The sequence below is a fragment of the Rhea americana genome, unplaced genomic scaffold, assembly GCF_003343005.1.
Source record: "Rhea americana isolate MKP2758 unplaced genomic scaffold, rheAme1 scaffold_35, whole genome shotgun sequence".
Lineage (NCBI taxonomy): Eukaryota > Metazoa > Chordata > Aves > Rheiformes > Rheidae > Rhea > Rhea americana.
The window spans coordinates 6,113,302-6,135,490 of NW_028186479.1; the positions used below are offsets into that span (position 1 = coordinate 6,113,302).

The 22,189-nt window shown below is 35.0% G+C and overlaps 1 protein-coding gene across 2 annotated transcripts in view; it reads right to left on the reverse strand.

The window, feature by feature from the left end:
* Positions 1–22,189, reverse strand: part of LARS2 (leucyl-tRNA synthetase 2, mitochondrial) — a 92,254-nt gene that overhangs the window by 30,130 nt on the left and 39,935 nt on the right. For both annotated transcript variants that reach the window (XM_085311889.1, XM_085311888.1), the window contains exons 8-14: positions 19,165–19,272; positions 17,999–18,158; positions 14,304–14,408; positions 11,533–11,648; positions 10,231–10,514; positions 6,863–6,961; positions 3,979–4,116 (exon numbers count right to left, since the gene is read on the reverse strand). In XM_085311889.1, the coding sequence (XP_085168015.1) occupies positions 3,979–4,116; positions 6,863–6,961; positions 10,231–10,514; positions 11,533–11,648; positions 14,304–14,408; positions 17,999–18,158; positions 19,165–19,272 (1,010 nt within the window). The remainder of the gene's footprint in view (positions 1–3,978; positions 4,117–6,862; positions 6,962–10,230; positions 10,515–11,532; positions 11,649–14,303; positions 14,409–17,998; positions 18,159–19,164; positions 19,273–22,189) is intronic.

Genomic DNA, 22,189 nt, shown 5'->3' on the forward strand with positions numbered 1-22,189 from the left:
AGGTAGTCACTGGCCCCAGCTGCCTACCTGGCCCCTATCCCAGGGGTAGTGACAAGTGGGAGGGCTGGCTGGCTTGTGAACTAATTCCAGAACTGTTGCAGCCTTCAGTCCAGAGTATTAAGACAGAATGACACCAATTTGGGCTTAATCTGTTGTCACATGTATCAATACTCAGAGTGCACTATTTATTCTACCTTCTCAGTATTAGAGAAAATGAGCAGCTCCTCCTACCATCTCCAAATCAACTCATTAGAAGAGAAAAATCATGCTCCTTCCTCAGGACAGATTTAAACTATAATTACACCTTTTATTACAATTTTAGATGCCTATAAACATTGCATTTTCTATAAAAGCATGTGATGACTGTAAATGAATGGCTATATTTCTGTTATAATGCATATCATATTTGAAGAAGACAGAGTAGTTTGCTTTGAAAATCCAAACTACAAAACTCTGAACTTTTGTTTTCAGTTTCGTTACTATAGGAACAGTCATTAGTACAGAAATAAAGACTGTCAGGAAAAAATTCAAAGGATTTGAAAGTCAGAGGGCAGGAGCCGAACTATGACAATTATTATGAAGAGAACCTATCAAAATGAAAGATTATTACAGATCTGTAGGTGCATCTCATCAAAATTTGTCATGGCACCAATTAACACCTTAAATGGTTGTAGCACTTATCAACTGAGATGTAGCAGAGTTTTATTAATTTAATCRGTGAACAGACAAGAGCTAGTAGTGCAAGATTTAAAAACCACGAGAGGAGTGTTTTTTAACCTTTTAATAATTCTCCCTTGCAGCTGTGAGTCCTACATCATGATTTTAAGCTTCCTAACAACAATTTTTTTTYCTTCCTAATCACCCTTTTTGGATCTTTCAGACCAAGTGGCTTCTGACAAATGTTAAAACAAATTTCTAATGTGGTAATATTTACAGAGGACTTTGYAATTTCCATATCAAAACAAAATCCTAATTTGACTTCACTGCTTAGAAGCTAATGCTTTAACTTGTGTAGAGCTAAAGCAAGCAATTTTATGCATGATGATGTATTTGTTACACTCATCTTGCATTCTGAACACATGTATAAGCAGCACAAACAACAGACCCTAAGGGCAATACTGTAACGTTTCTTCACAGGTGCAACAGTTCCTGAKATTATATATATCCTCAGAGGAATTCTCTACAGTCTTGCAAACCACTTCTACAGAAAGTAATTTTGATTTTCTCTGCTACTGTCACTAGACATAGTCAATATTTCCTGTGTACTTTTAAACTGAAGTTAGACAGTTTTCCTCYGCAATTTACCATTTACTTAGACCAGTCTACACCACACAGCTTTCCTGGTGTAGCTCTGTCACAGCAGACTGTGAACACACATTCCAAACTARCATTTCTAGAAAAATAATCAAGTTTTAAAATAACATAGGTTGGAAGGGATCTTTGGAGGTCCGTCAGTCTAACCCTCAGCACTCTGCAGAKCTAACTTCAAAGTTAAAGCAAAGAGCTCCACCCAGATGGGTTTTGAAAATATCCAGCAATGAAGATTCCATAATTTCTCTGGCCAAAYTGTTCCAGTGTCTGACGACCCTGGAACATTATTTTTCAATAGTGACTGGCTGCCAGAGAGACTTTGAACCACTGACAACTACCCTTTGAGCCTGATGGTCTGGACAATTTTTTCCATCCCTACTTTATAGTCCACTCATTCAGTTCATATCTTCCCCATCCAGCTGCAAGGATGCCATTGGAGACATTGTCAAAAGCCTTACTAAAGTCATGGTAAATGACATGTGCTGTTCTCCTCTGATCCGCAGAGCCAATCATCTCATCATAGAAGACAGTCAAGTAAAGTAAGGCACAATTTCCCATTTTTAAACCTGTGATGGCAGTTCCCAGACACCTTCTTGTCCTTCATGTGTCTGAAAATTACTTCTAGGTGAATTTGTCATAATCTTCCTGGAGGTCTGAGGTGAGGCTGACTAGCTTATAAGTACATTGGATCATCCTTCTTGTCTTTTCTTGAAGGTGAGTATGACATCTGGCTTAATCCTTGGATTACCATGACCTTTTAAAAATAATAAAGGGCAGCCTCACAATGATACAGGCCAGCTCCTTTCGAATCCAGGGATCTGAACATGTCTGATTATTTAAGTTGCACCTAACCCCATCCTATTCTACAGTGGACAGTACCTCTCTCCATTAAACTCTCTTACTAAGGCACAAACATCGACCACAAAAGCCAAGGCAAAGACTGTCCTTTGTTACTAGGTCATTAGTCCCATTTAGCTTTGGGCCGCTTTCCTTGGTCTTCCTGTCAATGCAATTGCAGAAGCCTTTCCCTACTGCCTTCCCATACCTCACCAGTTTCAAATCCAGCTGAGCTTTGGCCTTTCCTAATTCYATCTCTGCCTGCCCAGGCAATGCTTCTACATTCTTCCAGGGGTAGCCCGTTCCTGCTTCTGCTTTCCATGTACTAATTTTTAAGTGTTTGAGCTCACTCAGGAGGTCTCCGTTCACTTATGACTGCTTGCTCATTTTTTTGCACATCAGAGCAGRCCGTTTCCTTTGCAAGCAAACTTTCCCTTCCACATGGTCTCAGTTAATAATAACAGTATTTTAGCCACAATTATTGTTGTTCTGGGAGGCTGAACAAGTACACTAGCAAGAGAATTTTTTGTTGTTGTGTGCTGCAGCTCTGCTAGATGGCTTAYAGATCAGTGTAAAGTCTTTAATAGCACTGATCAGGCTGTAATAGCTTGCAAAGGTAAGCTTTGGTTTTCTCTCCTACAAGGAATAGTGCCTATGGTAGAAAGGACTGGTTTCAGATCCTCAAAGAAAGAGCAGCCTTCCAGCTGCAGCTATGCAAGCTAGAGACCACACGGTGAAATATTGGTACAGAAATCTCCACATCCGAACTATTTTCAGGCAAGAATCAGCAGTGGAAACAGCATCACCTGTTTTCATCAAATGACTATGAAATGACTTGGGGAAATATTCCAACAGCCCCATTAACTACTCCATCTTTTCCTGGTGCACAGCTACTTAAATTCTAATTGTGTAGCAAAACCACTGCATTCAAGACAGCTCAATGCCATGTGTAAATAAGTTCCTCTTTTTTATCGTGCTCTCAGAGTGGATACTACTAAAGCATGAATGCACAGGAATTGCCAAATGAAAAATTACTGAGCTACTATTCTCATGGAATCACTTGTTTTGCACCTCTATCTACTCAAATCTCTCTGCTGRTGGGAGAACAGAGGACAGGGCAGTATTTCACACTTGGGTTATTCTAACACTAGTAYCTTCCCAACTAAGGCATTCCTGTGATGGCATTTTAGGATATAATTTCAGTGGAATTTCAGTGGAAATAGGGCCAGCCAGTTGAGAACTTMACTGAGGAAAAGAACAGAAGGTCAAAAGACTCTCTCTCCCTCCTCAAACTTTACCCCTAACCAAAGGAAAGGATTACRCATCAGCAACAGTAGTCAAAGTAATCAAATAAAAAAATTAATAGCATACAAATATATACTATCTTTGCTTATCAAGAACTATTTTATACTTTTCAGTTCCAATTCTTCAGGGAATTAGAGAAGTGCTTAGTTTTCTAAATATGCATGGTTCTTCTGAAATTAATGGTATTAACAACTGTGCAGGAAATTACCTAATTAGAAATAATAGCATTATTCAGAATGCCTGAAGTTACTAGTTTGATGCAAGCTTTTGGAGTTTGAAAAGTCTACAGTAACAATTTATCACTTGCTCTGAACCAGTTAATATTCATATATTACAAATGTTATATATGCATACATACAGAAAATACAACATGCTGCAAGAATCAAGTATTTAGCCAAGACAGACAAGCAATAAAATTCAGACTTATTCAATGTAATGTTCAACCACCACAAAAATTTTCCACTAATGCTCCTCTTACGTAAATGCATTTTAAATTATTTTTTTCTAGAAATATATAATACTTACTTATGTTTGGTCATCTTTAGATCGTGGCAAAAATGACTGAAAAATCTAGCATAAAATAAGTGCATAACTGCATGTTCTTTTCCTCCAATGTACAAATCCACAGGCATCCAGTAATCAGCCAAGKCATTATTAAAGGGCCTGAAAAACACAGTAATAGAAAAAGATAGAGAAAATACAATGTAGAAAAGAAAGATGAGCTCTATTGAAATAGCTGCTGTTTACTGAAAGTAATACATCTAATGAAACTTTTAATATCAGATCTTTTTAAGTGATATGCTCACTAAATTATATACAAAATTGTAATTACCACTGAGAAAYAGATCCACAAAAATGGATCTATAAAAATATATTTTAGATGTGCAACTGTAATTTTACCTAATCACTTAAATGATGAAAATATCTGCCTGCTCTTTAAAGCATTTTTTGCCAAAATAACATGTGGTTGCCATTTGAATTTCCTAGTACTTACAGATACCAAATTTTGCATAAAAATATATTGCTATTAAAGAAGATGAAAGACATGTTCATTTAAAAATTTTTTTTTTAATTTGAAATTTGCATTGTTGCCATTAGGGGGCAATGTAGCATCTTCTCATAACTTGCCATTCTGAAGCATCAGATGGATCTTTGTACTCAAACCGAAGGATGCTTTGTGGATTTACAGTAAACATCGGTTGCTATTTAGAGCATATTTACTAAGTTASTGGAGGTAACCTGCATGGTTTATTAGCATTGCTCACTGCTTCATTAAATTTCACTATGTCTCATGTAACAGCTCCTGCCTGCAAAATACCATTTCAATATATGTTATGTTTCCTCAACATACATTTTTACATTCCCATTCTAACAAATCTACCTGTTTCATTAGCTTGTTAGATTATTTCATCTATCATTTTTATATTAGTAACACTTTTTTCTTCACAGAYGAACCTAGCAGCAAACACCGAATCTGAAATTCATGTCTATCATGTAATGAGCTAAAAACTTCCTGTTGCACATAGGATTYCAAAATCCATAGAAAACTTCTCCCAAATTCTAGGTGTTTGAAATATGAATTTTATACCCCTTTAGGTTTACTTATATGCAGCTTACCTTAAAAAAAAGAAAGGAATACCAAACAGATCTAGTGATCTAGTATAAAAATCTGAAATTCTTATTTCAATATACAACAGATTTAGCTACACTAGGCTTGTTACTTTGACAGCTTGACATTACATTTAACTGTGTCATCTTCAGTTTCTGGAAAAGTCTTTTTCATCCAGGCACAAAAAAATATTTCAAACTGCCATTCAGGAGAAAGCATTCTGCATAATGCTAGACTACTAAAAACTTATTAAAAGTAATATGAAATATGCCTAGAGAAGAATTTTCATTTGTTTAACTAAACAATCCAGTTCAGGCTTCCAGTATTTTGATTTGGAAGTATCAAAATACAATTCGGCCAGCTATACTTAAATCCCTCTTTGTAAATATGTACCCAGACATTGCTCAAACAAAAAACAAAAAACTCAGCTCTAAGTGTGGTATCAGTATCTAGAAAATGAAACTATCTTCCTCTGATCACATACAAGAACAGTTCCACTGATTCCTCTTTGCAAAAAAAAAAGAAAAAAAAAAAGGGGGGGGGAACACATGCAWATTTTAGTGTYTTGTCTCATATAAAGATAGGCAGACAAAACAGATAAACAAATGACATGGCCTTCTCAATGAAGCGTCAATGCTGTATGTATATGAATAGGTGTTACTTGGAGGTTATGAATTTAAAATGGAAATGTCAATAATTAAACAAAATAGATCCTACCAGACTCATTCACCAAAATGATGCTCATTATGTATGATCCTGTAAGAAGACTGAGGCCATTTACTAGACATTTCCTATTTATCTTTGCAATAATTGAATGACCTACAGAAAATACCCATCTAATCTGCTGCTATCATATTGTCCTACACAATGGCTCTCAACRTGCCCCAGAAACCGTAACAACTATTCATCCAGTGACTGTAGGCAGTGATCTAATTTGGCCGGTGTATATAAAATGCTTTTGGACAACTGAGCCTCCGTGGAGGCTGCTTAAATGCTGTGTTTGACACAACACCTCAAGGCGCAATCAGCAGTGTTAATACAAGCAGACTACGAAGCAGGTAAACAGCTAAATAACTACATCTATCTTTCCATGCTCTTCATGCTGCAGCCACTAATACACAGAACAAGAAAAATCGCCTTTTATTAATTATGCACATAGCCAAAATAACAACACAGCAGGAACTTATGCTGATGCCACTTCACTTTAGGTCTGAATAAAAGGAAGCAGCGAGATTTATCAGAATTTTGAAAGAGCTAATTTCAGGTGTCATTCTGGGCAGCTGGATGTTACACCAAAATCCTCCTCTTACCAGTGAAAAAGCACTGTCTTTCTACACATTGAAATATCCAGTCTATTACTGGCAAAAGTACACACAATACAACTTAACGCAATTGCAGAGAGAAGAGTTATGGTAGGCTGTTATTCTTTATAGTATGCTCCACTAATAAATTCCTTTAGCTTCTCATCCGAACTTTCCCTCTGTGCCTCTCACAATGCCTTTCCATGCAAATTCCTGCCCCTTGCCTTGCAGCTCCCACACTTACCTAGTTGTGTCTACACGTTCCGCCCTCATAGATCTTCCAGGCTGAGCACAACCCAAATCTTACAGCAGCTCCTAGTCCACCCTGTGCTGCACTCACGGACAGACAAAATCAGGGCAGCATATGGATTTACACTGCCCATTGGAAAGTCAGAAGCTAAAAGCACCAGAGTATCCAGCTTCTTCCTTCTTTCTTCCTTCCTTTCTATTCTGTAAAGCAGACTTGCCCACCACACGGCCCTGGGTCTGGAACCCTTACCGTTCAGCGTTGTGAGGGTCAGTGTATCTCAGGTAATACCAAGCAGAGTCAACAAATGTATCCATGGTATCAGTTTCTCGCCTTGCAGTTGCCTTACACCTGAGCAAGAGAGAAGGAAGGACAAGACTATTTTTAGATAGGTGAGGAGCCTGGCACAAGAACAAACAGGTACAAAGTGGCCACAAAGAAATTTAGATTGAAAATTGAAAGTCTGAACAGCTGAAGCAGTGATACGTTTGAAAAATATCCAGTATAAGTAACAGGGCCAACTCTTCTTTCTTCTCCCTCCCAAACAAACCAAATCAAAACACAGAACAAAACAAAAAAGCCTAAATGACTTTCAGATGAAGCAATAGTGGAAGACTGCACAACACAGGGCTGCCCTCTCAATCATATGCTCTCAGAATTTTTTAGAACTGGCATTAAAAAACTCAACACTGCTTCACATTTTGAAAAAATTACACAAATAGTAAGACAAATAGAAGCAAGTCTTAAAGACAAGCATGCTTGCCAATAATGTCATTGGGTACTAAATACATATCACACTCTTTAGGTACTATCAGATGAATGATTTTATAAACATTCAGCAGAAGTAGTAGGCTGGTTGCCTCTCACTGATTATCTTCATAAAAAGGTCTTTGAAGATTATACTTCTAAAAGCCCAGAAAAAAAGAACTTAGCTTAATTTCAGCTTCTACTGAGATGTATCAAATCTCTTCTAGACCTCGTAGCACAATTTTCATTTGTGATTACTGCAAATCAACTTTTGCTAGGAGTTACCTTGCCAGCACTGATAAACAGTTTTAAAATAAGTTCTAGAAGTTCATTTTTTTTCCTCTAATTTCTCCCCAAATATAAATTATTTGCTTAATGGAGCCAATAATCACACTTGATAATTTTCCATTTATTGTAAATGATCCCTCTTTAAAATTCTAACTGTTGAAACAATAAGATTTCTATTAATGAAACTTTGCAACCTTTGACACACTTGCACATAATATATGTAATAAAGAGTGGTCAGTGGTCATTGGCTATTTAATATTTTCCAGTTGTATCTTTAGTCTGTTATCAAGTTTGATGATTGAGCTACAGTATATCTATGCCTGCCTGCCTGATATTTCAGCTTGGCTTGCCAAGGCAAGTTTATGAGAATATCACCACTTAGCATTTTCCTTTACTCTTGTCTCTGCTCAAGGTCCACTTCAATCAGCAAATTTTTCCTTCAACAGGAAAAATGTAGTAAAGGAATTTTACTTCTAGTTGCTTTTTAATATAAAATAACTATTTTTACTTGATTGTACATATAAGCAGAGACTTGGTCAATATAAAATAAATACTGTATTACATTGAAATGGAACAGCTTTTCAGTCAAAAGCAAAAATAYTTTAAAATCATTGAGCCACAATTATATCTGCTTCATACCTCTGCTCTTGCTTGTATTCTAGATGGACCTGACTTACTAACATAGAGACAGCGTGGATATCTTTCAAAATATATGCATCAGGCACAATATTGTAATCTAGCCAGGCAATCTTCACACAATTAATCTGATTATATGAATTTATAAAAATGAAAGACTTGTGTACCTCTTTCTATTTATAATTGTTTACATTCCTGTAACTCAAATTTGAGTTATCACAGACTTTTGTATCCTTCCATCTTGTTTTCCTTAGTAATTCTAAATATTAAATGCAAACAAAAAAAAAATCTTGTTACTGGAGAGAATGACTAAAGGAAGGGATGACTTAACTCCTCAGAGCAAGGAAAAATGAGGGATAAGGATGACTGTGCACACACGAAGGCAATGGTTCAGAAAGGATTTGAAACTGTAGCAGATGAGAAATATTGAAAATGCCTGTCAAATAATGAAAGTAAAAGTCAAATAAAAATGAAAATAAAAAAAGTAAATTTAGCAAAGCATCACATTTGATCCTGTATGCCATTATTTCTGACTTAAATAACGCCTTTGATTAACTTCTTAAGTACAGCAGTCACAAAAAAAAAAAAAAAAAAAAAAAATCCAGGAACGAGTATTTGCTATATATCCCAAACTACATCGTTGTCTGGTTATCTTTTATTCAGAAATGATTTTTTAGTAAGCCAGGAAAAAGCCAGTAGTACAGACAATCATTTTCATTTAAATCAATTAAACTTTTCAGTAAAAATCAGGGATTTTAGATCAGGTAATTGCTGGGAGTTTTTACTAAACCTGAAAATCTTGTTTAGAAATGTTTCCTTGTATCAGTCACACTTTAGAATATGCTACTATACATAATTTAAATACACATATCTGAGAAGATAATTATGTTTCATAGAAATTTTCTATGCAAAAATATGAAGGTAAACGTATGTTTTACTTAAAATATACACCTATCAACTAAGATTAAAATATGTGTTTCCAGAGAACCCAGAACTCCTGTGCCTAAGCTGTCTCATCACAAATAAAAAGAATGCTAATATTTTAGCCTGCAAATGCTAAAAGAAAGTGAGATGTTATGAAACTGCTGCATTATCAGCAAGAGCCCCAGGGCCATTTATAAGTCTAGTTCTCCTGCCYGGCAGCCTGGCAGCGTACTTCCCATTTGGTCAGTCTGTTAGAAGCAACTTTCCATTATATTGCCGAGCAAAATCTTATTTGGGATAATTCATGTTCTGCTAGTTCCCTATGCAGAACCTGAACGCAAACTCCAGTGTACAGGGTATCTAAGCAGCTCTCAATATTAGACATTTGATCTTCATGACATAATTCTCCTTAGCTATCTGATTCACACTGTTTCTTTTCTTAAACAGCTGGACTACAAACAAAAATGATTACAATGTTAACAAGATGCATATATTTACTACCTCCCTCAATCTGAATTATATGCTATCACATATAATTTACAGTGCATGTGATCCTTCATGGTAGAGAATTATATAGCAGAAAAACAATATTGTTGGGCTATTGTCAAGAGAATTAACAAGACGTTAGTTACCTTACCAAGAAGAAATAATTCAATACTCATCTTAAGCTTTATATTAACTCTGCCAGTGAGAGATAATGAAACTACTTACAGTATGTGAAATAGAAAATAAAGAAATGGAGCAAAGGGAGAAAAATAACTGTATCCCTAATTTCTTTCCTCCTACTTAAAGCAGTGGGTTTTGTTTCAACTTATTTATCAAGAAATAGCAGTTGGTATCTATGCTGCAAACAAGAAGTTTTATAAAGTACATAAAAACAACTATATTGGGTCAGACCAAACATCCTTCTAGAACAGTATCCTGTCTTACGGTGGTCAGCTGTCAACATTTATGGAATGAGTACCAGAAACAGCCAAGGACATAGTGATCCCTCCCAGTCTGCAGTACATGCAGCATTTCCTTACCTTGGACACGAACAGTTCACCCATTCTGGAACGTTTTGTAAAGGTGAGGCTCCCTTTCCTGTAAAGGTGGTTATGTTGGGCAATACCACAGGTAAGTCCTCATAAGGTACGGGGACAATGCCACAGGTCTGGCAGTGAATGATAGGAATCGGTGTTCCCCAGTACCGCTGTCGAGATATTAACCAGTCTCTTAATTTGTCACTCGTTAGGTCTCCACCTATTCTTTTATTTTTGGTCTGCTGGGTAAGAGCTTTTAAAGCCTCCTGTCGAGTCATGCCTGTGAACTGATTGGGGCAGAGGGGAAGAAAAAGAGAGACAAACATAAGTGGAAGAAGAAAGAAAAAAAAATCACATCTGCTACTAGTGAAAATGCAAAAACAGTCATAAAAGTCACAAATGCCATTTCTGAGACACAAAGTTGATGAGTCTAGTATTAATTTTCCTTTCCCATTGCTTAGCATTCTCCTATCCAAGAGCCTATTCACACACCAGTCAATGGACTTATTTAAACCCTCTTGCTCAAAGGATAACATCCTTGATTGTCTGAACAGGACTGAGACAGGACCCTGTAGACCCCTTCAGCTTTTATTTGCAAATATTTGCATTTATTGCCGATATTTTATCTAGCAGTTGTATGTCAAAACTTCCAAAATATCACCAATACAAGGTAGAGACCGAGGAAATGTGGATGGTAAACCAGCTTGCTTTCTCCTCTTAGCTTGATTCTATTTCTTGCTTCCACATAACTTTTAACCCACTTAGACCCTACCTGTCATGTAGTAGCAGACACAAAGCTCATATTCTGTCAAACAGCATCTTTGCTAAGCCTGTCCCACTCAATATATCTGATTTAAAGATAAGATTTCTATGCTACTTAAGGCAGATATGTTTTTATCAGAAAAGTTTACAATATATTTCAATGAATATGTGAAATAGGACTAATACGTTAAACATTTAGCTTAAAAATATACAGAGATGATGAAAGTAAGAATCAATTTTTAACATGGAATCAATTATTTACTTTCCATTACAAAATTCAGACAAATACCACATTTTCTTCTCAYGTGCAAAAAAATTAAGACAGGGAATAAACTAATTTTATTTGCTATAGAAGAACTAATATAGGTTATCATTGAAGTGGTCCTAGAAATTTGATAGCATGGACCTGGCTTAGACCCTAAAAATATAAAAACAATCAAAAATCCCCGAAATCATGCAAAGTATTTGGCATCTTCCAGAAAGCAATTTTAGTTTGCATTGTTATTGTATACTGGAAAAGGAACTCAGGACTTGTACACCCACCTCACCAGAATTAATGACTTTCTCCAAACCATTTGGCAATGTTTCAATGACTTCAGTGAAAGACAGACCCAGATTCTTAGCTACTGTGGCATCTTCTGCACTAGTACTAGGAATTCCTAGGAAAGAGGAAAAAAAGTAGTTCTGGAACTGAATGACATGGATATTGATCATTAGAGGTACAATATTTCTTTTTGTGTCACTCCAACTCTTTATAATGATTTATATTAGCCCCCCAAAGTTAAAAAAATTAAGATCAGTAAAAGCATCCTTCAAGCAGTGAAGGATGAAAGCAATAATTATAAATACGTTTTATCAGTTTCTCTGTAACRCAAATGTCAGTGTCCTACCTCAAAAGAGCCTGAAAATTACCTAGTTCAGAAAGAGTCTAAAAGAAAACTGTGAATTTTAGATAAATAATAAAAAATATTATTTAAACATAATTTAGATGTATATGTAAATTTAAATATAATTTTTAGAATAAAAACCAAATAGCATAACTAATCATCCCRTTTTAACAGTAAATTCAATCACTTTCTAAATTAATACTTATTAAAATGTATCATAACACCACAACCTCTAACATTACAATCTCTTAACTTCTTATGAAACACAGGATTTGTTTTTAATCTGAAGAAAAATCCACTCAAAAGAATATCAATTTTCTACTCAGAATATATAACTACTGACAGCACTTTCTAATAAGTCACAGAAGTCAGAATATTTAAGCCTCCTGATGCTGTCTTTCCCTTTGCATCTTATTATTTGTGACAGTCATACATTTTGAATACAAGCTCCTCTCTCTTCCAACCCACACAGACTTCTTTTTATTACAGCAATTTACCAGCATCATAAAATGACACATTATCTTTAAATATTTCTCATTCATATTGATAGATGCTGACATCTTCCCTCCGATTTCACTGCATGCAGTTTAATAGTCACTGTGTTCCACTTTGCAGGACTACCTTTCAGCAGTAAGTTAAGAAATCTGTTAACTTTATTATACAACTGTACTCAGAACTATTGCCAAGATCCTAGCAGATCTATTATGTCACAGGGAGATGCATCTTTGTGCATACTTTTTCCATTGGTGATAATTTATTTAATATTTTGGATAATCTCGCACTTTGACTATCATCTTTAAAAGGCAAAGTAGCCTATACAAACAACCCAATACAAATAATAGTTTGGTTAAAGTTACAGACCAAAAACACTCAAAACATCACTGAGCACGTTAGGATTATTAACATACAAACTACACTCAAAACCAGTTTAACAAGTATCRTTGTTCAGGCAATGAAATGTCTGCTACCATAAATACGTTAACTCTGTCAAAATAGGGAAATTTGGTTTTCATTAGTTATGTGCTTCCAAACAAGACTCTCCCACAACAAATAACTCCCTCACTAGCAAAATAAGGAATCACCATTTCACCTTTTTAGCAGGTGTACTCTCTTGCCATTTAAATGCCCTATTATAGCATAATATACGTATCTTAATTTGTCAAAGAGCTCTGCAGTCAGCAACAGGTGGCTTCACAATATGCTCTACAAATGGRAAAAGCAGACTCTCTTTTTTGGTCTTCCTTGCTTTTGAAAAGATGATGCTATTAATGTACTTTTGCAAAACTCAACAGCTGGCATCAAGAACTTCCTGGGAAGATCTGGGCTGTTTCCAACAGACATAAGGCCAAGGCACATGCCAGTGAACAACATGGAGGTTTTTAATGAAAAATAAGATTGGGCACCTCAATTATTTGGCTCCTTTTACTCCAGAAAAGGTTCTGGTTCTCAAAATCAGTTCAGTCCTGAAGAGTAAGACGCAGGCACACTGTAAGTAAGGTCTGGTATCCAGCCCAAGTGAATAATCTCCAGTCCTGTGAGGGTCATCCAAGATATTTTTGCACAACACTCAGTAACAGCAGTAGCAATGAGAATGGCACAAAGACCCCAAAGTGGCTCTGCAGAGCCAGCTGTTTTTATTTTGCTCAGTTCCAGAACAGACAACACTGCCAATAATGCAGAGGAGACAGTAGCAGTCCCAGGGTAGGAAAGAAATAAAGAAGAGATAAAGAACTATATCTTATCAGAATTGGCACAGAACACTGACTATTTATCTCAGCTGAGAYGAAACCACAACAAATAATAATAATACTAAAATAGGTGCCTTAAGTTGTGGGAGTACTTCCTTTAGAGATTAAAGGTCCAAAATAACTTGACAAGACTAACTGAGAAGAGCTATCTGCAATGAATTACTTTACTGATCTCTACACAATATAAACAAGTAAGAGTCAAATTTGGAAGTTTAGTGCATTTACTAAAGAAAACCTGTCTGAAACATTTCTCTATAAGCATGCATATAACTTATGCTCACATACAACAACACCCTACAAATTTGGGTCTTCTGCAAAGTGTTTATGTCAAATAGTGGTAGAGTTCTGTTTTGATTAAACATCAGAGGATGGTGAAAGACCTCCAAATGCACATACACTGTATGTAATCAAACCTCCTAAGACACACAGATTCTCAAGTCTACCTCTCATTAAACTTACTAATTTTATAATCTTTCTATTAAAATCTATCATCCTGTAAATCTCCCCCCAGATTCTACATAGCTACTTCTCCTTTTCTTCTTCCTTAATGGAGAACAATGTGAGTTCCAAAGTCCAGAAAAGACACACTAAATTCAAAGATTTACCACAACAGCTTCTGTTGCTCCAACACAGAAACTGAAAACTATATCATTCCATTTACACATCAATTGTCACATACCTATTTTAGTATCAAGAAAATTCTCAAAATTTGGTTTTGCTGAGATGACTATAGGAATCTCCTGATTGGTAAGCAAATTCACAGCTGTCACTGAAGTAAGACAGTCTGAAAACAAATACAAACATAACAGCAAGTAAAATATGACAGTAAATATGCTAAGAATATTGCTTAATAAAAAAGAAAAAAAATCAGTTTATTTTAAACTTTCATGAAGTTTAAGTTACAGTTCTGTTTATTGAAATAAGAAAGAAAATGAAAAATAAACAGATTTTAAAGAAGCTGAGAGATATTAAAAGCTTCAGTAAGTCTGACTGAAAAATATTTGTAATTAAAAAAAAAAAAGCAACARATACCTGAATAAAAATAGAGTGACAGGAGTGCGATAAAGTGGTATGAAGTAGTACTAATAAGGCCAGAAAATAAGCAGCCCTGATTTATATATTAAAGAGACACTATCACAGAACTAAGCAAGAAAACCCCAGCGATTCAGACAGGACTGAAAGGAAGCATATGTACTATGCTTATGACTTGCTTTCTTACAGAAGAACACAAAGCACGAGAAATACTGGGTTGTATATTAAAAAAAAAAAAAATCTATGTAACCTATTTATTTCTAAAGAAAATACTGATATTCATATTAGAGATACGCTTGCATCACCATCCTGGAAACCAATGTCCATACAGAAGGGGAAAGAGAAGCGAGAATCAAGGGTAAGGATTGCGATAAACTGGAACTGATTTATATTTTATAGTTTTGGGAGCCTAGAAAGAAGAAAACCTAACTTGAACACTCCTAAGTTTTGAGGATTGAAAACACAGGTCTCAATTTGGAACTATTTCTAGCTTTAGTACCTTTAAGGTCAAAGCAGCTTYGAAAACCACTATGTAAACTAATGATGCTTTTGAAAATCAGTCACGTTCATAACTGCTGCAGACCATACTAAGTAACAGTAAAGAAAGCAAGTTTCTTCAGTCAAAGACTGTGGTAAGTTATGTACCCTTGACAAATATGGTGTCAGGGCCTTTAGTTGTCAGTTGAAATATAAATGGCCTCATTTTTAAAGATATAATTTTAGAGATTCACACATAATGAACAAAATCTATCCTTACATTGCAAGGATGAGGGACAAATACGGCATTTCTGGGACCTGACTCTATATTATAATAGTTAAAATATAGACCACCAAGATCGTCCTTCTGCCTATCTTCATAATTAAGGTGAATAGAACTGCAAGCTTGTACAGTTATGCATGTAAAGTCTGCCTGAAATAAAATAAAAATATTTCAGAAAATAGAATTACTATATCTCATCTGTCTTGTTAACACAAACGCTATATTTTTTTTATTTCTTTTTCAAATTTCAGCTCTTTGAGATAAACATTTTGGTGCTGCATTATGAATAATTTGGAGAAAATTTCTTCTGCTCAAAACATCACACATAGCTTTACTCCTCGGTTTAAAAAAGTAGAAACGGAATCATTTCACTCTTTGAAAGCAACTAAGCAAAAAGCCTCATGAACAGGAAGCTAAGTAGGTAGGACAGTCTGCTTTTAAAAATAACTTCTCTCTTCCCCAGCAATAACACTAATTTTATGCTGAAACCTGGAATAACAATTTTTCATTTTATAAATGCACTGCCTCCTTTGCTCATACAGTTATTATTATAACTGTAAAGAGATARTATTATAATTACAAACACAAAAGAAGGGGTATGCTCAGCATTATAATGAGCTAATAAACAATGTATGGGTCAAACTCTTATCTCAGACATCTAACACTGGTAAAACTGGGAGACTTWCCAGATTTTAGATAAATGTACTGGTTTTTGCTACCAAAAAAATGAATGTTTGAAAATTGATTGCTCACCTCTATTTAAATGATAGTGGCTTAAAATACAGAGCTGTACTCTAAGAGTACAGGTATTAGAACTTAAGTTGCTTTGCTAAATTACTTCTTTTTTCTCTGCTAGAAAACACATAAACATACTTTCCTAATTATTTAAATGAGAACAAACAACAAAGGAGTTATGACATGATCAAGCTGAAAAGAGAACAATTAAAAAGTAAAATAAATTAACATTTTCATGTTACAGCAAATTTTAAAAAAATCTAGTTAATGGCAAAACTATGGTCTATTCAAGGCAATCTTAAATATCTTTGAACTTGAAAGCCATTGCTCATGGCCTTCAAATGTACCATGGCTAAAACGGGTATGTGAAAGTTTGTGTGAATTCTATTCCTATAGCTTTTCTTCCTTGGAAAATACTAGCCTGTGCCTTTGAAATGACTGAATAACACACTATCAAATATCAGCCTATTTCAACTGCAGAATATATATAAACAYATTCACAAATAGCAGAAGCTATAGCAGAGTTAAGATTCTAGAACTGTTTCCACTTGAAAGCCTCTTTTTCAGTGTCTTCTAGATGTCACCATTCTGGCTGAAAGTTTCTTGATATAGCTCAACCAAAAGGTGAAGTTTGTTCGTAACAGAAACAAAAAAGCTTTCAAGTATTTCCACATTAAAATAAATATACATAAAAAAAAGATACTGTTATCCTTTGTTTTTGCACTTCTGTACTTTGGCATAATGTACAAGTTGCATCAAAGATGCAGGCACTCGCATGGAGGTGCCTTTCTCGGGGGTTGTGTTTTGATTTGTCGGAACTATAGGAGTTTTAATTTGTTCCTTTGTTCTTTAATAAAAATTCTCCAAGCTATTGCTAKCCCTCCATCTGGGACAAGGGCTCTACATACTCAACACATTCAAGTACCATTTTTTTTTCTGCTACCAAGGAAAATTTATCAAGGTTATAGAAATGAATTACTCAAAAATAATGCAGGTTCTGTGCAAGCAGCATGTTTTTCCTTAAGATTCCTGCTTTTTGCTGCTGATATGGGATCGTATATAAATGATGGGATGGTATATACACAATGAAGCCACATGTTCTTTGTGAAGAATAAATATGGAACAGCAGCCTTAAGAAGAAATATACATACACAATATATTTTGTATTTACTTTTGCAATTTTCTGGACTTCCAAATGACAAAATAGGCCAGGGACATTCAGTGCAGGCAGACAGGAAACCAGTTACCAACAATTAAAGAAACCAATTATTACTACCTTATTGTAATCTCTACAAGTCAGGACCTACTATAATGGCCATATGGGTTACTCTGAATTTACTCTCTTWTATATAAACTACGAGGATTTGTATAGCAGAGTATTATTTTGCTATATATCAACAATCTAGTTGCTATATATCAATGATCTCTTCTCCCCTCTATATTCCCTGTGATAGGAAGAGATCAGTGCTGGCATAAGAGCTGGCTCTGCCATCTCTGTTCTAAAGACATACTACCTACAGTAAAGAAATTTTCCTGGGGGCGGGCATAGTCAGAATTTGACTATTCACTTCCATTACATAGGGAAACAAGAATTTGGTTCATTATTTCTACAAACTATAAAGTTTTACAGTTTTACAACCATTACAAAAGTAAGAATTCTAACATAGCTACCGCTATCCTATTCTGAAGGCATGACAAGCTGATGTGGTACTATTTGACATGCACAAAGAATCAGAAGGAACTGTTCCCTCTCAAGAGGAACTGTTCATGATCAATTGGGCATACACTTTTTGAAGATTAAAACTGTTGTTCTCTTACAATAATATGCAGTCTAAGAAAAATATCACCTTTCCCTTGGATGAACTCCCTCTGAAAGACTTCCTTCAGACTGCTATTCCCATGCAGTAGTCTGTGAGCTGGTAAGATATATAAATGGGAAGCTCCATAAATGGCTTCAGGCGTATAGGTRTAAGCTGCTACCTTCTCTCCTGTTATTTTACCATTAACCTAATAAAGAACAGAAAACATCCCAAATGAATTTATTTTTTCCYCCATTAGAAGTGCAGCCCTTCTCTTAGAAGCAGATTTTTCCATACCAGGTATTGATACCAATTTTCAAGAGCAATTGATAAAAACAATTTAACTAACAAAATGAACCTCCTAGCAGTGTGGTATTCACAGGTATTAGAAAAGTTTAATTTGTCTCAATCTGAGGTTCCCAGAAATTTAGGTTTAAAATAAGAAAACACTTTTCAGATACTAGGCCAGAGCAAATGAGCACCATAAAGCTCTGAAGCACAATGGTTGAACTGCCATTAGGGTTTCTGAAAATCTTTTCCGTCACTATCATATCTGAGAAGCCTTTTGCAGATCTTCAGAAGGACTTCAGATTTYCCCATTGTCTTCTAGATAATTATAATTTTCTTGAAGATTTTCTCTCCTTCCTCTCTTTTTTTTTTCTGTCAGTACTTCCTTGCAGTTCCATCATTACTTAATTCTCCATTTTTCAACATCTTACTTACTGTAGTATAATAAATGAAATTATGGATAAACCTAAACAAAACAGATATTGGAAAGCACAGCGGAGARATATAAAGTGGCCTGCCTGAAGTCAGCCCAAGTTTGCTGTGCAGAGAGATGCTAAAGCCCAGCTAGAACACGGCTGGCTGACGTGTTCTGTGCCACTTGATACCTCTTGGCACTGCTCTCCTGGATGCCTTCGTTTTCAGGAATTCTCATTAGCTGGCATGCATTTTGGCACAAATGCACAGAGTCAACTTGTGTCCAATGTCGCACTTAAAAGACACAAACCCTTTCCCAAGCAGGACAGCAGGGATTATCATTTCAACATAGACAAGTGGTTCTTCAGAAATCAGTGTGGCTCTGGCCATGAACGTGTAATATTATCTTTTATTAGGTTTCAAGCTTTTTTACATTTGAAAAGTCAATCCATCATGCATTAAGGGTTGCGTTTAGCCCAGTCATGACAGCACCATTGAAACTGCTGACTTACCTTTAGCAAGAAGTCGAGAGAGCATCCAGAACAGTCTCCTATCCAATTTGCTTGCATTTCCTTTATACCATACCACTCAGGGAGATCAGACAAAGCATCAAACATAGCCTAATATAATAATAATAAAAAAAGAATTGGGACATTTAGCTTTTGTAAATACATAAAAAGCGGCTAGAGGTTCAATTATAGCTAGCAGCAAAATGATGAGGTGCTGAGGAGAAACATAAGAGGAGGCATTTTTATACTGCTGCTACCTCAAGTTCATCTCCTTGAGAACAAAATTAACATGGCACAACCACAAGAATGAATGTCTCTAACAGAGACCTGTGGTTATTAAAAGAGACCTTCCTTTTCAATAGACTAAATCTTAAACAAAGAACAAAACCCTAAAATGAACACAAACATAGAAAATATTATTAATGTGTAAACTGCAGGAACTGTGAGTGACATAATGACTATATGCTCAAGACTAAAATAGAGACATGCTTGCAAGAATGCAATAAACATTTGGATTAGTCCTTTCTAGACAATAGCCTGGAAATGGCATTCAGACTAATGATACTGGCRTGTCCTAAATTTTTCAGGCTCTGACTTAAAATGGCAAAATAGAGTTTCCAGCTGCCTGTCCATTTTTTGTACTTTACATTTATATTTTACCAAATACAATAGGCTCCAAAATTGAGTGACATCTTTAGCTGACATTCTGTACAAAATATATATATAAAAATCATAGTAATAACAGTTCATATTAAATTCAAAATAGAAATTTATTACAAAAGCTTTTAAACACAGAGCAGAGAAGAAATTAAGTGCTGGCTCCTCATTATCCATTATTTCCTACTCTCCACTATAGCCAACCTGTAGCTTATATGCATAGTTAACACTCAGTAAGATATATATTCATGTATTAATGCACTTTCTAATGTATGGCATAGCAGCACAATGAAGAATTATTCCAAGCAGTTTGTCCCAGCAATTTGAAAAATGTGTTTTTAATGAAAGAAAACATAAAAATTAWAGGAGAATAGGTACAAAGAGATGGATAACTGAAAGCCAATCTGAATTTTCACTTCAAATACTTCATATTTTTGTTATGAATATTCCAAGACTGTCCAAAATCTTTACTTTGGCAGAAATACAACCAGAGGCATGAGTCACTCAGACAGATGGTGGATATGCTGAACAATTACAGTTAAAAATCTAAGAATAAGGCAACACGTTGAACTATTTTTCCTTTAGGTGTATGACTCCAACATCAAATTTGCAAGCTGTTTATTATACCATTAACTTCTAACAGCCTGCAAGGATGGACAGCACCTATTAGGCTCCACTCCTAAATTAAATAGCCAGAACTTAGAAATTTACTGAATACATAGCTCTTTTTCAACTTTCATATTTTAACCACATTTTAAAACATTTTCAAAATGAGATGCCTAAAAGATGTTAAAAGAATTAAATGCTGATTACTGTTCAGTTGTGTCTACCATTCAAAATACAATAAATGGCATGCCATTTGTAAATCATAACATTACACRATTTGGGGTTATTATTGCTTTTGTACATCCTTTAGAAACAATTTCATTTTCTGATGGTTTATAAATACAAGAATGGTAAGGTTTTGGAAGTTTTTTTAATAATACTGTAATTTTGATCAATTTTAGTTCACAATCGCAAGTGTACTACACCACAGAGAATTCTGAATTCTCATTATTCTCATTAAATTTAGCGTCCCAGAGACTACTGAGCTTTATCTGCAATGAATAATCCATGTATACATATACCTACCAAAGAACAAGGAATAACTGTGTGTATATATTTTTTATATATATATATATATATATATATATCTCCATTTATGTATATAAAATTCCCTTTTTGATGAATATTATGCATTATAAAAGTTTGAAATTGTGTCAATATACACAGACTGGCTGGATATATGAGCAAACTTTTATAAAATCTCCTGCTTAGATATTCATTCTAATCTACATTGCATTTTGCCAGCAGAAGCATGTAAATGTGCATTTGCTTTACTGACATTGTAAAGTCTATAGCTGCTTGCCAAAACTTTCTTTGCAAAACTTTCTAGAAATTCTTCACTGCAGGATTAATATAACAAGATCCTTAAAAACAGCGTGCCAATGGTTTTCACAGGCTGTAGTTTGACTCAGCCCAGCTCTTGCTGTTGATAATGCAATTGCTTCATGCAGCTGAACACATTATATAAGGGCCAACTTAGTTCCACCTGAGTGAAGATAACAAAACTAATTCTGTGTGACAACAGAGCCTAGTAGAGTACACAAACAAAAACACTTCACATCTTAATGTGTACATGAACAGTATACTGTGACAAAACAAACAAGAACYCTTAAAATTTTCCAACACGGAATTATGGTTCTCTGCTCTTTGTACTCAACATGCTAATCTGGTTTCTTGTCAAGGCTACAGATGGCACATGAAGCAGAAAATCAACAACACACAAAACAAAGTTTTTATATGGTGTTACAGAGGCAAAAAACATACAAACATGCACATTGCTAACATGTTAATAAATGTTACTGGACTATCAATTAACCTGTGATATGGACTAACAGGGAAGCACAGATACTCGTTAACGCACACACTAAAGCTCTTCACATTCAAAATTATTCTGAGCAAATTAAGAATCTTTAAAAAACATTTACAGGAAAGTTTTAAAAAACTTCTCATCTTCAAATCCAGCTGCAGTACATCCTGCAAAAATATGCATATATAAATACAAGTTAAAAAACATTTATTTTCATTTTTAAAAAGGTATACCTAATCCACTTAGGTATAAGAAATTCTACCAATGAAGCTCACCTAAGTTAGCACTGAAATTCCTATGTTATAATAGTCTTTTTTGAAATGTTAATATTAATTCCATGAATTTTGCTTCTTTTTTTTAAAAAACTACTGTCATGTTTGGTAAAGCAATTTTTGAAAATATTAGATTAGTTCCATGAACTCTGCTGCCAAATATTATTACTATTTTACAATCAYTGCC